Source organism: Megalops cyprinoides, chromosome 2 (assembly GCF_013368585.1).
Source record: "Megalops cyprinoides isolate fMegCyp1 chromosome 2, fMegCyp1.pri, whole genome shotgun sequence".
NCBI classification, from domain to species: Eukaryota; Metazoa; Chordata; class Actinopteri; order Elopiformes; family Megalopidae; genus Megalops; species Megalops cyprinoides.
In genome coordinates this window covers 29,334,138-29,356,812 of record NC_050584.1, presented here as the reverse complement: position 1 = coordinate 29,356,812, position 22,675 = coordinate 29,334,138, and the positions used below count along the sequence as shown (strand labels likewise).

The 22,675-nt window shown below is 40.7% G+C and overlaps 3 protein-coding genes across 3 annotated transcripts; 2 read left to right on the top strand and 1 right to left on the bottom strand.

Moving 5' to 3' along the window:
• The first annotated feature begins 1,037 nt into the window (after nt 1–1,037).
• Nucleotides 1,038–5,349, top strand: LOC118770825 (E3 ubiquitin/ISG15 ligase TRIM25-like). Its single transcript, XM_036518551.1, has 5 exons — nt 1,038–1,631; nt 2,153–2,248; nt 2,489–2,722; nt 4,932–5,078; nt 5,341–5,349. The coding sequence occupies exons 1-5, from the start codon at nt 1,041–1,043 to the stop codon at nt 5,347–5,349; spliced, it is 1,077 nt and encodes a 358-aa protein (XP_036374444.1). The 5' UTR covers nt 1,038–1,040.
• A 3,909-nt stretch (nt 5,350–9,258) lies between these two features.
• On the bottom strand, nt 9,259–11,792 carry LOC118770809 (tripartite motif-containing protein 16-like). The gene is made up of 6 exons (XM_036518550.1): nt 11,786–11,792; nt 11,420–11,517; nt 11,018–11,251; nt 10,701–10,860; nt 10,204–10,263; nt 9,259–10,049 (listed from the first exon to the last, which is right to left on the bottom strand). Exons 1-6 carry the CDS (start codon nt 11,790–11,792, stop codon nt 9,520–9,522), a joined length of 1,089 nt encoding a protein of 362 aa, XP_036374443.1. The 3' UTR covers nt 9,259–9,519.
• A 4,863-nt stretch (nt 11,793–16,655) lies between these two features.
• On the top strand, nt 16,656–20,233 carry LOC118770793 (E3 ubiquitin/ISG15 ligase TRIM25-like). Its single transcript, XM_036518549.1, has 4 exons — nt 16,656–17,246; nt 18,395–18,490; nt 18,731–18,964; nt 20,165–20,233. Exons 1-4 carry the CDS (start codon nt 16,656–16,658, stop codon nt 20,231–20,233), a joined length of 990 nt encoding a protein of 329 aa, XP_036374442.1.
• The last annotated feature ends 2,442 nt before the right edge of the window (nt 20,234–22,675 follow it).

The following is a 22,675-nucleotide window of genomic DNA, read 5'->3' as shown; positions in this document are numbered from 1 at the left end:
GCTGCTGTACCCTTGGGTAAGGTACTTAACCCATAATTGTCTCAGTAAAATATTCAACTATACAAAGGGATAACAAGGTAAAAAAAAAAAAACTGGTGTAAGTCACTCAGGATAAGAGCATCTGCTAAATGCCAATAATGTAATGTAATGTAATACAACCAATACACATTCACTGCTGGTGTTCTTAGTGCATGATTGGTGTGTTTTATGTCAGATGTATTTTTATTTTTTCCATGGTTTCTCTGATATTGTTTCACAGCATCAGCTGTCATTTCTTATGTGAAGTGTTGTGACTGTGTCTGAGTGAGCGCACCAGAAATCTCTAAATCTGCCCCTTTTCATGCCTGCTGATCACTATAAGCAGAGGTGTACACAGGAAGAGCTATTCACCTAAGGTAAATGCTTATGAGGCTCTAGTGGATGAAAAATATTTTGTTTCAATTTATTTTTATTTTTAATCAAAGGTTTTCTTTATCCTTTATTCAACCGATTGGTTGCGGACCTTTTCACTAGTTCTAGTCCCAAAATGCAACCAATTGTTCAAAACTGTATGGTAAACCCAGCATGTCACAACATTGTCAAACAACAAGAGCCTTATTTATTGTCTATTTAATATGCACTTACTAAATGACACACTTAAGAAATAAATATTTTTATTTAATTTTTGCTAATAGCATGATCAAATCTTTCAAAATGAATGTAAAGATCAACAGTGTGCTTAAAAGAGTATTATGTATGATTATGCAAGGCAATATCTGTGTTTCAGTAAAACAGAATCAGGAGATGTGTGCACATTGAATGGCACATTGTCACAGGGTAAAAACATGATGGAGGCCAAAGAGAGGATGCACCTTCTTATCTGCTCTCTGTTCAGCCTGCTTCTCCCAGCCTGCTCCTCACAGCCTCATAAGCCACACCTTCTGCAGCTGTGGGAAGAACCAGGAAGTCTCCCTCTCTGTCACTTTCTCCTTCTCTCGCACACACACGCAGTTTCAGTGAAATGAAACTAAACTCTGTCTCTGTCAGCGTGTGGCAGGAAAATGGCGGAGGCAAGTATCTCGGTGTGCCAGGACCAGTTCAGCTGTTCAATCTGTCTGGATTTACTGAAGGATCCGGTGACTATTCCCTGTGGACACAGTTACTGTATGGACTGTATTAAGGGCTGCTGGGATCAGGATGATCATACTGGTGTCTACAGCTGTCCCCAGTGGAGACAGATCTTCACCCCAAGGCCTGTTCTGGGCAGAAACACCATGCTGGCTGAAGTGGTGGAGAAACTGAAGAAAACGGGACCCCAAGCTGCTCCTCCTGCTCACTGTTACGCTGGACCTGGAGATGTGGCGTGTGATTTCTGCACTGGGAGAAAATGCAAAGCCATCAAGTGCTGCCTGGTGTGTCTGGCCTCTTACTGCAAAACTCACATTCAGCCTCACTATGAATTTCCTGCCTTTAAGAAGCACAAAATGATCCAAGCCAGCAGACAACTAGAGGAGATGATCTGCTCTCATCATGACAAAGTGATGGAGGTTTACTGTCGTACTGATCAGCAGTGTATCTGTTATCTGTGTACAATGGATGAACACAGAGGCCATGATACAGTCTCAGCTACAGCAGAAAGGACTGAGAAACAGGTAAGGACTGGAGCTCTTTATTGGCAGCCCTAATACTGGTTGTAATGAGAGAGGACCTGTATTTCGATTTTGAATTACAAGAGGTTTTGAAATGAAACAAAAAATCCCTGTAACTACACTTAACTGTTAATTATTTATCAAACTGCTTATCAAATGTCTGTCAATAGATTTGTGTTTATCTAAATAGTGAGCTGAACAAGGACATGAATTTCAGGTCTGAAGCCCATGGTGATAAAGCAGTAAGAGCAGGAAGTGAACACAGGCCAGCTCTCTGTGGCAGCTCTGGTCACACCCCTCACCCCTATTCACTCCCTGAATGGGAATCAACACAGCTGGAGCAGCTGGTTCCCTCACACAGTTTAGAAGCTTTAACTATAAGACCAGTAGAGCTCTACACACTGACTGGCAATATGTCATAAATGTTAGTTGTTTACTGTTATGTTTCAGTCTTAATGAGGCAGTATTATTTGAAAGATGTGAAAACAGAGCAATATAGTTTAAGTAGAGGAATTTCTCTGCAGAAGCAGCTGGGAGAGACACAGAGGAAATTCCAGCAGAGAATCCAGGAGAGAGAGAAGGAGCTGCAGGATCTGAGACAGGCTGTGGAGTCACTCACGGTGGGTACTGACCAGAGGAGAAGACAACAGCTGGCTGCTGGAAGAGCCATTTCAGGGCTCAGTCAGGGCTCTCCTCCAGTCAGCCAGTGAGGAGTTCAGTGGTGGGCCACCCTCCAGCCCTGTGGGGCTTAATCCCACTGAACCACACTGTGGAGAACAGGCTGTCTGGGGTCCCAGCATGAGCTGAGTCAAAGGCCTAGTTAAAATGTACAGCCCTCCTCTCTCTGTGTCTCCTAACAGCGCTCTGCACAGGCAGCAGTAGAGGACAGTGAGAAGATCTTTACTGAGATGATCCGCTCCATTGAGAGAAGGCGCTCTGAGGTGAAAGAGCTGATCAGAGATCAGGAGAAGGCTGCAGTGAGTCAGGCTGAAAGACTCCTGAAGCAACTGGAGCAGGAGATTGCTGAGCTGAGGAGGAGAGATGCTGAGCTGGAGCAGTTTTCACACACAGAGGATCACATCCATTTCCTCCAGGTAACACCACTGGGTGTCTGCCAGTCTGTAGTATGTACACTGATATAAATGGTATGGTGTTTTCCACATGTACAGCTATCTACTACTGACATCTCCACAGGAATCAGTTTTGATTGTTTGGTTCTCTAGGCCGGTGTATCTCACACAAAGCTGCTCCTGACTTCTCCCTATGACATTGGAAGACTGAGACAGAGGAACTGATTGACAGATAGACAGGGAGACATGAAGACATGAAGACAGAACAGTAAACAAAATGAGGAAAAACTCTAAGAACGGTGATTGATATATGACCCTCTCTGTAATCTCTTTATTTAGAGCTGTCAGCCATTTTGTGCCCCTCTCTCTGTGCCACCTGGAGACCTCCCCAGCATCACTGTGGATCCACAGTCCTCTTTAGAATTTGTGAAAGCATCTGTCTCAGAACTGAGAGTGAAACTGGAAGCACTTTTCAAAGAAGAGCTTGGAAAAATATCTAAAGAAGGTTGGTGGAAATACATAGTATATGGTTTTATATACAGTACACACATACAGGTAGTGGATGCTCTTCCCTCATGCTTTGCCCCCTTTTTGGAATAGCCAGCTCTGTACCAAACATGTCTCGCTATTAGAACCACTGCTCTCACATTGGTCCCTGATACAATACGCTCACAAGAACAAAATTTATTCAATATAGCGCATTGTACAACCAAGGCCGCCACAAAGTGCAGCACAGAACATTTACAGCCAAAAACACAGAATGAAATAATTCCCTGACCCCCAGAAAAAAGCAATTAAGGGAAGCTCCTGGAAAATAATTGAATACAACTATTCATATATATATATATATATATATATATATATATATATGAATAGTATATATATATATATGTCTCATGGAAATAAAGCAATTGCACTGCCAGGCATATACCATATACTGTATATACTATATAGTGTTGTATACTATATAGCATTGTAGTTGTACAAATCTGATAGTACTGTGTCCTCAAACAGACCTTGCTCTCAGCTGAGAACTGTCTCATTGTGGAACTGTACACATCCTATCCCCGTACTGTCGCTATACTTACTGTATGCACTTTTGTACATCGCTTTGGATAAAAGCGTCTGCTAAATAAATAAATGTAAATGTAAATGTAGTGTGGTGTTTGCACAACTCATGAATCACATAACGTCCTATTTCATAGAACATATCGTGGACATTAAGCGACGCATGGCTGTAGTTATGTGTGCTAAATTGATTAGCAGTCTAGAGGTTTGGGAGATGGTCAGCAGTGGGCTACAGGGGCATCTCTTATTTGTTGTTGAGATGGTTTTCAGGACATTCAGGCATCAGGTCTCTTGTTAAGCAGATGTCTCAAAGAAAATAACCCTCTGCTGGGGCAATGTCCATAGAGGTGATTGGATGGGAATGGACAAGTGCATACATATGGTTAGAGCACAGCAACTGCAGTTTTTTTAAGAGCAATATAAAAATCACAGAGTGTGCAACATGGGCAAGAATCTGCGCCACTTATGAGCTCGGGCAGAATAACTATCAGGGCAGAAGCAGAGATCCTTAACTTATTCACCAAGACCTCTCAGTTGGGAGCATGCCAGCCAACTTATAGAATCTGAGTCCCCTCATCAGCTTCTTCCCAGCAACATAGACTCTGCCCTGCAAAACTCCTTACTTACTGTCAGGGAGGGGCCTGAGCTGATGACCTATATCCCTGTATTGCGACAGATCAAGCCACTGATATCTGGTTTGGGAAGCAGCAGTAATGTGAAAACTGTAAAGCAACCCATTGCATTGTGTGACTGGTTTCAAAACGGGCCCAAACCTCCCTGCTGTATAAGTACAAGGATTTCCTAACCTGTAATTTGGCAGATCACTGACCTACTGCCCCAATATGTTAATTATAAACAGGTGTGAAGCACATTGCTGTCTCTTTGTCCCCACAGTCTCAGAGGTCCGTGTTGTGCTGCCACCAGAGCCCAGAACCAGAGAGGAGTTCTTACTCTGTAAGCCACCATATGCTTTCCATCCTCTCACTTCTCTCTTCCTCTCTCTCTTTCTCTCTCATACACACACATACATCTCTCTTTCTGTCTTCATTTCTCCCTGTCTCTGTCTGCCTCTCTCTCTCTCTGTCACTCTCTTTTATCACCAGAAAAAAAACAATGCAATTCAAACAAATACACAAATGTATGTAAAAATGTTGTCTCTCACCAGATTCCTGTCAGCTCACCCTGGACTCCAACACAGCCAATACAAGACTCTCTCTCCTCGGGAACCAACAAGTCACTGCAGGGGAAGAGCAACACCATTCTGATCACCCAGAGAGATTTACAAGTGTGCCCCAAGTACTGTGCAGAGAGGGTCTGTCTGGATGCTGTTACTGGGAGGCTGAGTGGAGTGGGGATGATGGGGTTGATATAGCAGTCTCATATAAAGAGATTAGCAGGAAAGGAGAGAGTGCTGACTGTGCTCTGGGACAGAATGACAAGTCCTGGAGTTTGTGCTGCTCTCCTTCCAGTTACTCTCTCTGGTATAATAACAAGAGCACACATATCCCAGTCCCCTCGACCCCCAAAATAGGAGTGTACCTGGATCACACGGCAGGAACTCTGTCCTTCTACAGTGTCTCTGACACAATGATCCTCCTCCACAGAGTCCAGACCACATTCACTCAGCCCCTATATCCCGGGTTTTCACTGAGGCATCATACTGTTCAGGATTATTGCCCAAGTTATTACAGTTATCCAGCTAACCCACAGGTGGAGGGATCAACTATTGTGCTGATCCATATGCAGTAAGATGTGAAGAAATCAAATTTAAAAGATAAAAAATTTGATAAAGAAAAAAAACAGAGATAACACTGGGACAATAGCATGATTATAGTATTATAACATAGATAATATTATTTACAGTATGTAATTGTCCTAATAGTCATAAAAACGTGTGGTGGATTTTTGCATTTTCTACATACAGTTACACACATGCAATTTCTAATCTGTTCATGAATCACATTCATGTTGAAGCTGAGTTCTGTCATCTGAATGCGAGGACAAACTTCGCAGCAACACAAATAAGTTTTGTTTTGTTTTTTTTTCCCCACCCAGAGAGCTGTCAATAGATGGAATAGCTTACTGGTATGCATAGTGGATGCAGAGAACTTTGAAGGGTCCAGGACCAGGTTTAACATTATGCTACATATTTTCTGTACTATAGGCAGAATTATGAGCCTAGTTTGGCTTAATGGCTTGCTCCTGTAGTTACATTTCTTATTTTCTCATGTTATAATTAGAATCATCACAGTACCAAATCAGGCTGTTCCTACTCCAATGCTCAGCATGGAGCAGCCTCTCTAGTCTACTTTATTCATCCCTTTTTAAAGTTTGAAGACCTCAGTAAAATCCAGTCTTGTTGCCCTTCTTTGAACTTTTTGAACAGCTTCCATGCCCTTCTGTCTACTTCAAATTCTTGCTTTCGGTTTAATGCAGTTTGGAGGATATTTTCCTCAGTCCTTAGTCATAGGAGTGCAGTTCTCTGACCTGTGCTTGTGTATGCACATGTGTATTCGTATGTGTCTGTCTGTTAACCCTCCTGTTGTGTTCTGGTCAAATTTGACCAATTTACTATTTTTATGTCTGAAAATTTTAGTTTATTTCATCTGATTAAAATAAAACTCCATGGCATTGTCCACGCAGGCCATCTGAAAACACAAAATAAATTTAGATCATTTTCATTAAATTAAATCTTGCTGTTGGAGTGTGTTTTTACATAATGACCACAGCAGAGCCACAGTGAGTTTTACTGTCCTGGTAACTGTTTACAGTGCTGATCAGTTCTTAGCTGCCTGATTCTCTTAAGGTCACAGTGTAGACACACACTGGTAACATCTTTACTAAACAGAGATGCTTCCCATCTGCTGGTTTAATTTAGAGATCAATGTTCTAGTCAAGGAGAAAAGTTGTGGTCATTGTGGCATTGCCTAAGTGTTACACACTAATTTCAGTGGTTATTTGTCTGCAATTTCTCAATGCATTCTGTTATTTTCATACAAACACTGCGCTGTTTGACTGCCTTGTTCCCTGCTGCCCTCTGCTGGAAATCATTCGGTTCCATTATAAAATTGCATTGTAGGAGTGGAGAGAAATCCATTCAGTAGTTTTGATTAAAGGAAAACGGCTTGTTTTTTTTTAAATGTTCAGGTTTAAACATGAAATGCAAGTGTGTGTAAACAATGCAAATGAAAATGTAATTTTTTGAAGCATCTTTCCCACAACAAAAAAGTTAACTTTGCTATTGGAGTGTGTTTTTATGTAATGACCACAGCAGAGCCACAGTGAGTTTTACTGCCCTGCTAACTGCTAACTAATTTTCTCCTGGCGCTGAGCCTGGGCCTTATAGGGTTACAAATAATAAAGCATATATAGAAATACCCATGAAATGAATATATATGGTGTATGAAAATGAGTGAGTCTGAGACATTAAACAAATGCCATTTGATGAGGTAACTACAACATAACTGTCCCCAAAACATTACATAAAATTACAATATTGTCATTTAGCAGATTCTCTTATCCAGAGCAGTTTTCATCCAATAAAGCAGCACAAGATTTGCACCAACACAACACCAGTAACTACATATGAACAACTGTCAGTGCTATAGTGGTGAGATCACAATTATGTGCTCAGATCAATATGGAAGTGTAATGCAATATGCAGAGCATAGGAACTGTACCATTCCAAATACAATTCTAACACATACCCTGACGCAAGCCTCCACCTACATAATTACATAAAATTCTGAAGTACACCTCTTCCACATACATTAGCACTCTACTCTGATTTCACTGACAGTAAGGATGGTGATTAGGAGATGCAGGAAATCCCAGTAAAGTGTGACATCATAAAAGGGTAAATCATGTGAAGTTCTATTGGTGTGAATTTCTCATTTATTATTGTCCTCCAGTCGCTCTTTCAGTTAAAAGACAGATTTCCTCACAGCCTCAAAAGAGATTGCGGATTAACAGTGATGCTGGGTAAGTCTCTAGGTCCAGGAGGAGCATAGAGAGACTGACAGCTCTGAAAACAAAAGGAAAGACAATCCTACAAGAGGCCTCTGTATATATGGTCATTTGAACAACTTATATCATTATATGGCCTACCAAATTCTCATTTATTCCCATATCTACAGGTCAGGAGTTATGTGAGTAATATTGTAAAAATAGAAAATTGGCAGAATGTTAACCCATTGGTTTGAGCTCTTGGTGGGTTTTAGGGGCTGCTGACACAGAAGATTTGCTAGTTACAATGTACAGGCGAAGAGCAATGATCATGGACACAGTAATCATTTACCATATGGTGACACCATATTGAAGCTGATCCACTACTTCCCGTGACGTGATTATTATAACTCAGAGACAGATCAGTGTAAGGTACCGTGGTAAATGTAGGAAGTCTATGCCCAAATGCGCTTTCTTTGAGATGCATTTTTGCCTCATGTCCAGCAGAGGGTAGTGGTACACTGTATGTTGGAAAAAATATTCCCTGTAGTCTCAGAGAATTTATTCATGGGTATTTATTATGGGGAAAACACAAACCCTCTCTGTCCCTCCCACACACACAGGCACACATACGCAGTGATCTAATCTGTCATTAAATGATAGCATGTAATAAATCCTTTTAGGCTTCTGCCAGATACCTGTCCCAGTTTTGTCATCCATTGTTTTTTTGTCTTTATTTTCTGTGAAACTCCAGTGCATAGTCAAATGCCTGTAATTAATCATAATGAGGAGAGATGTTCGATAAAATAATAGCGGTTGTTTGTCTATAACATTGTGGATAGCAAAAGTACAAAATGAAAGAAGAGATTTGACTGATATGATTTCAAACTTCTGTCCCGCCTTGAGAAATGCACATTTGGAATAAATATTTTGTGAACACCATGTCATTCCTGAGAACAAAATAGCAACTGTTGCTTTGAGGTCAGCAGAGCTTTAGCAATTAGTTTATTCACAACTGACTACAGAAAGACTTGCTGGCATAATGGATAAAGCAACAACCTCCAGCGTATGGGTGTGTGGGTTCAAGTTCCGCCTGAGTTGTCTAGTTTGACTGCAATGAACTGCATGTTTATATAATGTGACAAATTAACATTAATTCTTGTGCTTTGTTAGTTATTACAGTGGCAATGTACAATGTAAGGAGCACAGCTTGTAACTGAAAGGTTGCTGGTTTGATTCCCTGCTGGGGCACAGCTACTGTAGCCTTCGGCAGGGTACTTAACCTATAATTGCCTCAGTAAATATCCAGCTGTATCAATGGATAACATTGTAATCTTTGTAAGTCATTATGGTTAAGAGTCTGCTAAATGATAATAATGTAATGAATTATTAACATTTATTCACATCTTATAATTTCTGTAATAAAATCAACTTCATAAAGGGCTCATAACAATTGATCCCACTCCTGTTCAGACCATCCTCACATCTGGTCAAAGTACGAGTGAAATGCAGAAACTGTAGAAATAAAATAAGCAAACTGACCGTGGTGTTAATATATGTCAGCCAGGTTGTGTCATATTAAATGACAGCGAACAACATTTACTCCCTGTCAGCTGAAACACATTATTATTTTCAACCCCATTATTATTTTCAATCACCATTAAAGCATATTAATATTGATTTTTGTAGACTGATCAAAACAGACTGATGTCCGCAGCAAGAAGTGATTGGTTACATTTTCTAAAACCTGATATTTCTTATTTAACCTGGATCCTCTTAGTTTTAAATTAAGCTGATTTTTGTCTTTTCTATTCACCCAGAGGACACAGTTTTAATGAAGATTTTTTCTTTACTCTAAACCCAGCATAGAGGGGCTGAGTGAATTTGGTCTGGACTCTGTGGAGGAGGGTCATTGTGTCAGAGACGCTGTAGAAGGACAGAGTTCCTGCCCTGTGATCCAGGTACACTCCTATTCTGGAGGAGGGGGGGACAGGGATGAAAGTATGCTCATTAGCATGCCTGAAGTAGAATTTGGCAGGAGAGCAGTCCAAACTCCAGGAATTTTTATTGTGTCCAAGGAGAGATTCATCACCTAAACCTCCCCTGCATATCACTTTATACGAGACTGCTATATAAACCTGCTTCCCACTCCACTCAACCTCCCAGTAACAGCGTCCAGACAGACCCTCTCTGCACAGCACTTGGCCCCAGTAATCAAATCTTTCATGATGATCCGGAGACCCATGGGAAACTTCAGCCCGTGTCACCTCTCTGTTCCCTGGGGACAGAACATGTTCTCTGTGCGCTGTGTTGGGGTCCAGGGTAAGGTGGCAGTAATCTGATGGAGGAGCAAAATTAAACAATTATTCATAGTTTGTCATTTCTCTGTTAGTAAAAGCATTTTACACTTCTATATTTCTCTGATTTGTTTCTTACATTTTGTGTGTTTTTCATACTTTTACAATTTCTCACCCTTTTAGTTACAGACTGACATGCTAAGAAGTCACCTCTGGTCTCGGGTTGTGGAATCAGTAACACATTCACTTCTTTCACTATAAAAAAAAGAAACACAAACTTGCTGGTGAATGTAGAATACAACTGACAAATCTTTCTCAAAAGGGAATTGTAACACAGACTTCCAGAATGAATTCTAACAGCGGATAAGGAGTTAACGAGAGAGACAGACCCAGAATAAAATTAATTAGAAAAATGACAGAAATTAATTGAGGCAAGTGATATTTCTACAAAAATAAAAGACAAAATTTCTGCAAAATAAAAGATGCAGCAGTTGCTCTTCCTTCCCTTTTTATTGGAATTTAATACAAATGCAAATAACATCTTATATTATATTAAAGTTATTTAGCTGACAGAAGCATACAGAGAGGTGCATTTTAATTTCCTAACTTCCTGTAATTTTAAAAGCTGTGTACATTCTGGCTTTTGTGAAATAAGATGAACATAAAAATTTCTATATTTCTGCTGTAATAACCTGTCTGAGAGATCCTGAATAATTCCCCCTCGCAGATGTCTTCCAGTTGTTCTTTCAGTTCAGAGACAGATTTCCTCACAGCTTCTAAAGAGAAGTGTGGATTGACAGTGACGGTGGGTAAGTCTCCAGGTCCAGGAGGAGCACAGAAGGACCGGAAATTCTACAGAAACAGAGAGCATGAACAAAATTGAGAGTGCATGACAAATCCCAACAACCAAAAATGCATAGTCATGGGTCAGGAGTACCTCCACTGGAGAGCTCTGTGTGAGACACACCCCCTTCTGTATTACAGACTGTCAGAGAGCCAGTGATGTTACCTGCAGGAAATGGATGTGATCACTCGTGTATGAGATATGCTCCAGCTCAGCGTCTCTCCTCCTCAGCTCAGCAATCTCCTGCTCCAGTTGCTTCAGGAGTCTTTCAGCCTGACTCACTGCAGCGCTCTCCTGATCTCTGATCAGCTCTTTCACCTCAGAACGCCTTCTCTTAATGTAGCGGATCAGCTCAGTAAAGATCCTCTCACTGTCCTCCACTGCTGCCTGTGCAGAGCGCTGTTAGGAGACACAGAGAGAGGAGGGCTGTACATTTTAATTAGGCCTTTCACTCAAGTGACAGCCTGTTCCCCACAGTATAACTGAGTGGGACTGACCCCACAGGGCTGGAAAATGGCCCAACATTGGTCTCCTCACTGGTTGACTGGAGAAGTGGTCAGTACCCACCGTGAGTGACTCCACAGCCTGTCTCAGATCCTGCAGCTCCTTCTCTCTTTCCTGGATTCTCTGCTGGAATTCCCTCTGTGTCGACCCCAGCTGTTTCTCTGGAAGATGGTTTTTCACATCAGGTTGAACTTCATTCACAATGTTTAATTAACAGTGTCATATTGCACATGAAAAAATAACCACCAATCCAGATATTAAATAACTACTGCATTGCTTCCATCTGGATCTGTAATTTTTTTTACACATTCTACTTGCTCTCACAAATTCAGCTATAATTGTCACATTCCAAATGCAGATAGTGAATATGAGCTTGTTTACGTCACTACATTTAATTTCAGGTTGATGGATAATATAAAAATAAATTACCTTTCATTATATTTTTTCTCAAGGATCAGTCAAATGTGTTAGATGTCTACTCAGCCTTTCTCATGGTGTTAACCATATCATTGCTATATATCTTATTAATGTCATTTACTAGAAACTACTGGAAACAGTGTCTATCTTGACACATTTTAATATTCTTGTATATTTTGGTCTCTAATGTTGGATAAAGAGAAGTCCTTTTTTGCAGTGATATTATGTTTTATCACTGACATATGCTCCAACAATACTGCATAATTCATATTCGGGTGAAATTGATATATTTTCTAAGAGAATGGTATTTTGAATAGGTATACTATAGATACTGTTAGGAGATAGTTTTGTGGAATGGTATGGCATTTGATCCGGAGACACGCGATGTGTATTCGAATACAAACGCTGGAGACAAGCAATGTGTATTCGAATACAAAGTGATGTCGCTGCATCCGACCGGAACCAAACAGCACTAAGTGACTTTGAAAGAGGGTTCGTTGTTGGGGCACAGATGGCAGGAGCTTCAGTCATGAAGACTGCTCAACTGGCTAGTGTTTCAATAGGAACAGTGACTAAAGTGACTAATCTGCATTTAGATCTATGGGAAAGACATCAGTTGGAAATTGTGGTCGACAGCATACATTCGATGACTGTGATGCTTGTGCATTAGTACAATATGTAAGGAAAAACAGAAGAGCAACTCTTTCTCAGGCGACTGAGAATGTCAATGCAGGATATGATCAGACTGTGTCAGCAAGAACAGTCTGTCGACAATTACATAGAGAGGGATATTATAGTAGGGTTGCAGTGTATAAACCCCTCATTACAAAGATGAATGCACATTTGAGAGTTCAGTGGTGCAAAAGAATAGGCACAGGTCTACAGAGATGTGGAAAAAATGATATGGTCTCATATGGTATATGAGTCATCGTTCACCATATTCTTGACAAGAGGGCGAATGCATGTGTGGCGTACATCAAGAGAACCGTACAGGCCTGAATGCTTGACCCCTACAGTGAGGGGGTCCGGTAGCTCTGTTATGCTGTGGGGGGCATTTTGCTGGCATGGTTGGGTCCACTTGTCCCCTTACAGGGAAGGGTCACTGCAAATCAATACAAAGTTGTTCTGAGTGATCACCTTTATCTTATGATGAAACATTTCTATCCTGATGGGAGTGGTCTCTTCCAGGATGACAATGCCCCATCCATAGGGCATGAGGGGTCACTGAATGGTTTGATGAATATGAAAATGATGTGAATCATATGCTATGGCTTTTGCAGTCACCAGATCTCAATCCAATTGAACACCTATGGGAGATTTTGGACCAACGTGTTAGACAGCACTCTCCACCACCATCATCAAAACACCAGATGGCCGGCTCGTGGTGGCCCAACACCTTACTAAGACACTTTATGCTGGTTTTTCCTTTAATTTGTCACTCGTCCGTAAATCTATGTTATATACAATTTTTGTCTGTGAAATATTATCTGTTTCTCTATCATCTTACTGAATGACATTCCACGAGTGGCGTGGTTCTTCCAGGAATCAGAGTATTTCTTTGAAATGGCAGACGGTTTAAATCCAGACAAAAAAATCCCAACAGATAAGACATGCACATTACTTTCATTTTAATTAATGTCAGTTAAATAACATATTAAACATAATACACACATTTGAAATAAGGGATAAATTCTAAAGAATACATGACTGTGATTACCAGAGTGATGTTAGCACGTTGCTTGCGCTACTGCAAGTGTTATTATATCATGAGTGTAAGTATGCATAAACCAGTATGATATTCTATTTTTGTGAGCAGTGCCATGGCTACTAGAGGCATGACAGGTGAATCCATTCCCATCCTATTGTTTGATGGGCTTAAGGGGACTGCTACTCCTCTACATATACTGCCCCAGGGTCAAGGGTTTTGAGAAAGATTTAAACTTATAGCAATCCTCTTAATTAGCCCTTGTAAAACTGCAACACTTCATGGGTTTCACATCACTCCTCTGAATACTTCAGCTGTAACACACTTGTACAGTCATGGCTGAGTTTAAAATAGCATAGGGCAACAGACAGCTGAGACAGCTACATTAGTCTTGATCTAACATATTTCAAGCTTGAGCCATTTTGCTGCCCAGACAGAGAGTGAGTTTTCATTTCTCTGAAACTGTGTGGTTGAGAGAAAGAACTTGTTCTACCTGTACCTGCATGAGGTGTTGGACTAAAGCCAGGTTGAGAAGAGCAGGTAATGTAGATAGTGGATGGACTTAACCCAACACATAACACACATAAACACATCCACTGCCATGTTGTTGCTCATAGCTTTGAGTCTTGAATTTTCCATGCTTTTGATATACACAGGTCTCCTCTCCTATGGTAATACTTTATTCCGGGGACAGTAATTATCCAGCTGATAAATCCTGATATAAGTTCATTGCAATGCATAACTGTGTGTTAAAAATGAAAAGACATATTCAAACGAACATTTGTATATGAAAATATGCTATTTTTCAACTCATCCTGATTTATTTCAGCCACTAAGGGGGACCTGTGTGTGTGTGTGTGTGTGTGTGTGTGTGAGATAGAGAGAGAGAGAGAGAGAGAGTGAGAGTACATGTACTAGTGTAAGATGGTTAGAGACCTACTTCATGGCTCTTGTTGGGGGTAGGAATATGATCAATAAAAGCAACCTACAGTGAGTCAGTCATACATGCCACAGAAGTGACTAGATTAAATCAAAGTGTAACTAGAAAGCATTTTGCTTTCTACACAACTGTGAAAAGGTGATAAAGTGAAAATGAGAACAAAGTCACCCCCCCCCCACCCCACACACACACACACACACACACACACACACACACACCTATTAAAAATAGTGTTCACTTTCATTATCAAAAAATTCATATACAAAAGTCACAACAGTGAGACAAATGCAGAATTGTTCATTTATTTTAATTATTTATGTTGTTTATCCAATCATTGTGTAATTCTGTCCATTCTGTCAATCCTGTCTCCCTGGTACCCTCATTATAAAACATCATGGCAAACAAATGAGAGTGATTCATAGTAAGGCTAAAAACCTCAGGAAGTGCTGAAATTGAAAAAAAAAAACATAAATAATTATTTGGTTTTTGATATGTTTGACATTATTTTCTTAACGCTGCATTCATTCAAAATATAGATTTGTATTATGCATTACACACAACAACCCACATGGACCTCCAACATGGTTTGAATAAAACTGCTCTAGTTCTCTTAGAGAGTGAGAAAATTCATTTTGTCCAGGTTGTTCAATTCTTTCACTGCATCTCATTCACTGGATCTTGTTCAGTTCATTGAGTATATTTCCTTCTCTGGACATAGGGTGGTGACTTGACAATACTTTTTCAATTAAAGATACCTTGAACCTATATGAGAAATAGTGGACTGTGACATGGCTGTTGATGATGTCACTGGCTTTGATTGGCTGCTGAGGACCAGTGAGTGGAAGAGGGACCCGTGCTTGGAGTAAACTGATTTCTGCTGCTAATTTCCTGCTTCCTCCTAGCAGCATGCTGTTATGACACATAATAGCAACACAGTGGGACAGTAAAAGTAAGTTGTATATGTGCTTGGTATTGTACTCACAGAGGTGTGTGTGTGCGTGGATGCAGAAATATAAGGAGTGCTTGACAGAGCACAATTTGTCATGGTCTAAAACTGATGCTGATTCCAAAATCCACTTCCAACTTCCACTTCCAAAATCAGCATCAGCAGTGTAGCATAGTGGTTAAAGAGGAGGACTCGTAACCGAAAGGTTGCCGGTTCGATCCCCGCTGGGACACTGCTGCTGTACCCTTGAGCTTTGGATAAAAGCATCTGCCAAGTGAATAAATGTAAAATCTGTGCGTTGGCCTAAGGTGGAGAGACACATTAACATGCACTGAATGGTTTCTGTGACAAACTAGATAAGATAATCAGGCCTGTCAGATTCAGTGAGAGAGAGGAAAAACCTGAAGACCGAAAGTCAAGAGAAGTGAAACCAGCTGAAAAGGAGGAAACTGAATCTGATCAGACATGGTGCAAAAGACAAAGATACAGTGAGATCTTCAGACAGCTAGTGTACTGTAGGCTGTCAAATCTCCCAGCACCACTATATGAACTGGACTTAATTATGCCATTGAAGGGGATTAGGGGTAATTCTACAGATTTTACAAAGTTTGAAAATACATCATGCTATAGAATTTCCTTCAGGCTGTTTTAAACATGTGAATAAGAATGACTGACACATCTGTGAAGATGGATAATGTCCTGATATTGACACTTTTGTAAAATTTTATAAGAAACTATAATACAGTATCATGCAGGTTCATCAATAATTACATTTACCATATAATTACACCTGCATTAGCAAAGTTAAACTGATACCAGATCACTTAGGTAAATATAGATATGAGTTTTGTGTTCAAAGGAGCGTAACCTCTTGTCTATATTGTATATTTTACATGTAATAGGTTACTTACCTGACAATAAACAAAAAATGAAAGTCTATAAGACCATAAGTTTTTTTTTTCTAGAATTAAAATGCCCACATTTAAAAGAAACATCCTGTTTCCAGGAAAGAAGATACCAATACATGGAATGTTGTCCAGCTGGTTATTAGAAACACAGATGAAATTGTTGATAATAATTGCACACAATAACTTACAGCAGTAAAACACTGTGTGGATTTCTGTTTGGTGATGGGTGAAATCCACTCTTTGTCCTGCCTGGCTGAGTCCATCGCCCCACCTTCTGCAGTTATATACCAAACCAGCCAGCCCTGCCTTTCACACCAACAGAGAATCCAACAGACACTGCTGCAGGGCACCACATTCATCTGTCTGTCAAAGAGTGCAGGACAATGGCACAAACTGGAGATCTACTAGCTCAGGACCAGTTAAGCTGCCCAATCTGTCTGGATCTACTGAAGGATCCAGTGACTATTCCCTGTGGACACAGTTACTGTATGGGCTGCATTAAGGGATGGTGGGATCAGGATGATCATACTGGTGCCTATAGCTGTCCCCAGTGCAGAGAGACCTTCACGACAAGGCCTGTTCTGGGCAGAAACACTGTATTGGCTGCTGTGGTGGAGAAACTGAAGAAAACGGGACCCCAAGCTGCTCCTCCTGCTCACTGTTACGCTGGACCTGGAGACGTGGAGTGTGATGTCTGCACTGAGAGAAAACGCAAAGCCATCAAGTCCTGTCTGGTGTGTCTGGCCTCTTACTGTGAAACTCACCTTAAACTTCATGATGACCTCAATCTGAGAAAGAAACACAAGCTGATTGATGCTTCTGGACAGCTGCAAGAGAAGATCTGCTCTCATCATGATAAACTGTTAGAGGTTTACTGTCGTACTGATCAGCAGTGTATCTGTCTGCTGTGTACAATGGAGGGACACAGAGGCCATGATACAGTCATAGCTGCAGTAAGAAGGACTGAGAAACAGGTAAGGACTCACTTTTAACTGGCGTCGTAGTAGATGAAGCCTTTTTACATTGGTAAGTCATCATGATTCCATTTTGAATTTTCCAAATTTTGCATGTGAGATGTAGACAGCAAGTTTCTATGGCTACACCTACCACCAATGAAAGATAAAGAGTTGTGAATATGAATTTAAATAGCTGTGCGACCTATTAGATGAAGGATGGGGAACTTCAAATATGTTAGTATGGCTGAGAAGTTGGCTCTCTGATGCAAGCCAGTTCCAATTGAACAAAAGTTGATATGGTCGTTGTTCAATATGCCTTTAGTGAAACGGTTTTACTGGGGCCTAAAACATAGCATAGCCCTGAAAATTAAAGCCAGGTGAAACTCAGAATTAGCACATTAGGTTGCACTGCACTGCACATACACACAAACACACACACTCACACACATACTCACACATACACACACACACACACACTCACACAATAATTCCAAGATGTTGGGGTGTCTCAATGAATGACTGAACAAGTGCAAAATGGTCATTTTCAATCCCCCACACAGATACCATACTTACAGCAAAGGTGGGGTTTTATCTCAGGTAAGTAGGGTATGTAGGCCACCCTGGAGCACAACACAGAAGTAAAGTTTGCGAGAGCATTACCCATGCGAACACAGCAATATAGAACATTCTTTGTAAATGGCATCTGTGGCCCATGCTTTGGGTTGTGAAGCAAGGCATTGTAGGTAATGCAACCACTTGCTTAAATCACTACTACAGTGCACTTTGTTTATAAAAATTACTGATATAACAATGAACCACATATAGTGATCAAAATACTGCGAGAGAAGCAAACCATGTGAAGAATAATTTAAACTCACATGTTATATCTATGAAGTGTGCATATTAAGTTTAAAAAACCGATAAAGCATCTGAAATTTGAATGTTGAAATTTCAATTAACTCCCATAAGAGACCAAATGGACTCTCTGGGCCAACCAACCAATCACCTCAGTCCAATCTCTAATGGCTTTCAAATGCAGTTTTACACATGCTGAACTGCAGTGTTACATAGGTTACTGGGCATACTGTTTCAACTGGAAGACAAAAGTGTTACTTTAAAAGAATTGAATATAATGAAATCTGATGTGGTAAAATCTCTCTTCACAGAAGCAGCTGGGGGCGACACAGAGGAAATTCCAGCAAAGAATCCAGGAGAGAGAGAAGGAGCTGCAGGATCTGAGACAGGCTGTGGAGTCACTCACGGTGGGTACTGACCAGAGGAGAAGACAACAGCTGACTGCTGGAAGAGCCATTTCAGGGCTCAGTCAGGGCTCTCCTCCAGTCAGCCAGTGCGGAGCCCAGTGGTGGGCCACCCTCCAGCCCTGTGGGGCTCAATCCCACTGAGCCACACTGTGGAGAACAGGCTGTCTGGGGTCCCAGCATGAGCTGAGTCAAAGGCTAATTTAAAATGTACAACCCTACTCTCTCTGTGTCTCCTAACAGCACTCTGCACAGGCAGCAGTGGAGGACAGCGAGAGGATCTTTACTGAGCTGATCCGCTCCATTGAGAGAAGGCGCTCTGAGGTGAAAAAGCTGATCAGAGATCAGGAAAAGGCTGCTGTGAGTCGGGCTGAAGGACTCCTGGAGCGACTGCAGCAGGAGATTGCTGAGCTGAGGAGGAGAGACGCTGAGATGGAACAGCTTTCACACACAGAGGATCACATCCATTTCCTCCAGGTAACATCACTGGCTCTCTGACAGTCTGCATATACAGTACAAAACAGTGTTGTTTCTAACACAGAGCTCTCCAGTGGAGCTTCTCCTGACCTCCGCTCATCAGTGTCAGCTGCCTGAAACAATGTATCCTTCTATCCATGGCTGGTTTTCTATATATTTATTACTGTCTGTCTGTCTTTTCAGAGTTGTAAGTCTCTCTGTGCCCCTCCTGGACCTGGAGTCTTACCCATCACCCCTATCATTCTATATTTCCCTTTTGAGGCTGTGAGGAAATCTGTCTCTGAGCTGAAAGAGCGACTGGAGGACGTCTGTAAGGAGGAATTTCTAAATTTTTAATCTTTTAAGAGAAAAATTCCATTTTTTAGGAAAAAGTAAAACCAATTGAAAATTAAAATTCAGTAATAAATCAATCTATTTATTAATCTGGTAATATTTATTCTTTGTCTCTTACTATCCTTTCACACAGTAAATGAAGCCTGCATTATGAAGCCAAGGACCAGACGATATTTCTTAAGCTGTGAGTCCATTTTCTCTGAACCTCTAAGTTGAGACTCAATAGAAATGAGCTGTCAACACACACATATACACATACACACACACACACACACAGCACTCCTAGAGTTACAAGACAAGAAACTGAAATTTTCAAAAATATTGAAAGGAAGGTTTCACATAGGAAAGGAGAAAAGACAACAATAATTCAGTATTTATCAACAATTGCAATTAAAAATTGGGAAATGATAATGTGTTTAGTCTTGCAAAAACTTCTCATATGACATGCAGTAAAGGTGCAATTTACAATAAAAACCAAAGAATTTATTTTATAAACCAAACCACCTGTGCGCACATAGCCAGACTGCTAAAACAAAATCACCTACACTCCAGCTATAGACCTGGCATTGAGCTGGCATAATCTGATTACACAAGCGGACAAAGACAATGGCAATTAAACAATCACAAGCCGTTTTCAATGCAGTTGATTGAACGTAAATCAGTTACTGATGGATACTCAGAAACCAATACTACTAACAATTGAGGAATTATATGAAATCAACAGTTTTGGGGAAGGGTGAAGGCTCCTCCTTCACAAGAAACTATAAAAAAGAAACATTATTAAAGATGATCCAGAAATGGGAAAGTATGAAATATTGATAATTATAAGCTGTGGATTACTTCTCTTTTTTGCTTCTCCTCCATCAGATTCCTGTCAGCTCACACTGGACCCCAACACAGCGCATAGCAAGCTCTTTCTTTCTGGGAGGGAGGTGACATGTTTGAGAGAGATTCCGCCATATTTTGATCACCCAGAGAGTTTTGAGTATACAAAACAAGTGCTGTGCAGAGAGGGTCTGTCTGGACGCTGTTACTGGGAGGCTGAGTGGAGTGGGGATATGGTTTCTATTGCAGTCTCATATAAAGAGATCAACAGGAAAGAAGATGATGATGACTCATGCTTTGGTTATAACAATAAGTCTTGGAGTCTGGACTGCTCTCCCTCCAGTTACTCTTTCTGGCACAATAATGAGCGCACTGAAATTCATGTCCCTCCCTCCTCCAGAATAGGAGTGTACCTGGATCACAGTGCAGGAACTCTGTCCTTCTACAGCGTCTCTGACACAATGGCCCTCCTCCACAGAGTCCAGACCACATTCACTCAGCCCCTCTATCCTGGCTTTTGGTTGAGTTTTGGTTCGACCATAAAGCTGCATTAAACGAGTGGAAAGAAAGATCTTCAATAGTTTTGATTAGAGGAAAACTGCCTGGTTTATAAATATTTAGGTATAATTATGAAATTCATGTCTGTATAAATAAAGTAAATGAAAATGTAATTTTTTGCATCTTTCCCAAAAGATAAAAAGTTAATCTCACTGCTGGAGCATGTTTTTGCATAATGACCACAGCACAGCCAGGGTGAGGTTTATTTTGCTGGTAACTGTTTTCAGGTTCTGATTCTTAGCTGCCTGGTGCTCTCATGGTCACAGTGTAGACACACTCTGGTAATGTCTTTACACTGCAAATGTCTGTAGTAGAGATGCTGCCCATGTGCTGCTTTCATTTAGAGATCAGTGCTCTAATTTTAAGCATTATGATCATTGTTGCACTGCCCAATTTCTACACACAAGCTAAAATTAAGATTATATTTACATGCATATTTTCAATGAGTGCTGTTGATTTAAGACACGCGGCACTGTCTGGCAAACTGCAGTCTCCTTCTGCCCTCTGCTGGAAATTAGCATAAGTGCATCTAAAAATACAGAAGTTGAACAATGTTTGGAATCAACTGGTAGCAGTCTGACCCTATGCAGCAGATGTTTGAAAACGTACACAATATTTCTCTTTAAAATGATATTTTAGGTGGGTGGGTGCTGGTGGTATTCAGTTATTGGTGTTCTGAATGAAAACAGTTTGATTTGTATCTTTGACTCTAATATCTGCCATGATATCCCCAGAGGTCATGCAAGGCATATACCAGTGGGACAGACACCTGACATTGTGTGCGTGTGTGTTTGTGTGTGTGTGTGTGTGTGTGTGTGTGTGTGTGTGTTTGTGTGTGTGCGTGTGTGTGTGCGTCTGTGTGTGTGTGTGTGTGTATGTGTATGTGTGTGTATGAATGTTTGTAGCTGTTTGAGAGTGAATTTGGGTGTGTGCTTGCATGAAATATTTTGATATTGGGTGTGTGTGTGTGTGGGTGTGTGTGTGTGTGTATGCAATGTATATTGCAATCTGTTATCTTATCTGTGTGTCTTATATGTGATTTTGTGTACATTCCTAACTGTTCACACAGTTCAGTTTGACATTAAAATAAGAATCTTTTCATCATGTGTATTGTTTTAGCCACCACTCTGACAGGAAGAAGTATATCAGATTAATTGTTCATATATAGTTACTCCACCATTCTTCATTTTTATACTAAAGCATCATCTGTACATTGTATTTTCTGTTATTTGTGTTCGTGTGGGGGAGCACAGGTGGGCTGTTTACTCTTTCCCATCCAGTGTAGCAAGAGGTGTATCAAAATAAAACTTGTTTTTAATCACCACTTCCCTGTGCTTGCGTTTTGGTGTGCTGATGGGTAGTGATCCTGGGTCCAGTCAGCTCATGACATGGACTTGTGATATTTACTGAGCTGGTCTGGATCTTGGTATTTTGTAATTTGTATCTTGGACCGTTATTTACACCATAAAATCTAGATGACAACTACAGTCCATGCAGTAGTTTAAGAGCGAGTGTTAAACAAACTTTGAAACAAGTTATCTAGATTATTCAACACCACAAGGGGGAGCAGTGCTCCCAGGAAACAGGTGAACTGGATCATTCACACTCACCTGGCTGTGTTCTTGCTCACCAGGGGCCCATCTCACCGCCTGACAGTTCAGTCCATCTCTTTCTGACTCAGTTTGCTGTTAAACTGCACACAGATAGCATCATGGGAAACACCAGTACAGGGGTCTCACTTTCCACAGGATTGGGGGGTTTAAATCAACAATCACCCTGTATTCAGATTGGGGATGTGAATCTCTTACAAAGGATATTTTATAGAAATAAAGCAAAATCATAAAATAACACCGACACACTGTGATTGAATTCTCAAGTGATGCATTATATTTAACGCTGAGCTGTGACAAAAATTTTCACAACTTGCCGATACTTCTGTGAAACTCTGTGGTAGAAATAATCATATCATCCAGAGTTGCTAAAGGATTATATACT

Bases quoted from the DNA above. Each gene is read 5' to 3' on its own strand.
- LOC118770793 (XM_036518549.1), top strand. From the start codon at position 16,656: ATGGCACAAACTGGAGATCTACTAGCTCAGGACCAGTTAAGCTGCCCA. The intron at 17,247-18,394 runs GTAAGGACTCAC...CTCTCTTCACAG, and splicing joins TAAGAAGGACTGAGAAACAG to AAGCAGCTGGGGGCGACACA. The intron at 18,965-20,164 runs GTAACATCACTG...CTCCTCCATCAG, and splicing joins ATCACATCCATTTCCTCCAG to ATTCCTGTCAGCTCACACTG.
- LOC118770809 (XM_036518550.1), bottom strand. The intron at 10,264-10,700 runs GTTATTACAGCA...TTTTTTTTATAG, and splicing joins ATTCAGGATCTCTCAGACAG to TGAAAGAAGTGAATGTGTTA. The intron at 10,050-10,203 runs GTCAGTCTGTAA...CTCCTCCATCAG, and splicing joins CAGAGGTGACTTCTTAGCAT to ATTACTGCCACCTTACCCTG.
- LOC118770825 (XM_036518551.1), top strand. From the start codon at position 1,041: ATGGCGGAGGCAAGTATCTCGGTGTGCCAGGACCAGTTCAGCTGTTCA. The intron at 2,249-2,488 runs GTGGGTACTGAC...GTCTCCTAACAG, and splicing joins AGGCTGTGGAGTCACTCACG to CGCTCTGCACAGGCAGCAGT. The intron at 2,723-4,931 runs GTAACACCACTG...GTCTCTCACCAG, and splicing joins ATCACATCCATTTCCTCCAG to ATTCCTGTCAGCTCACCCTG.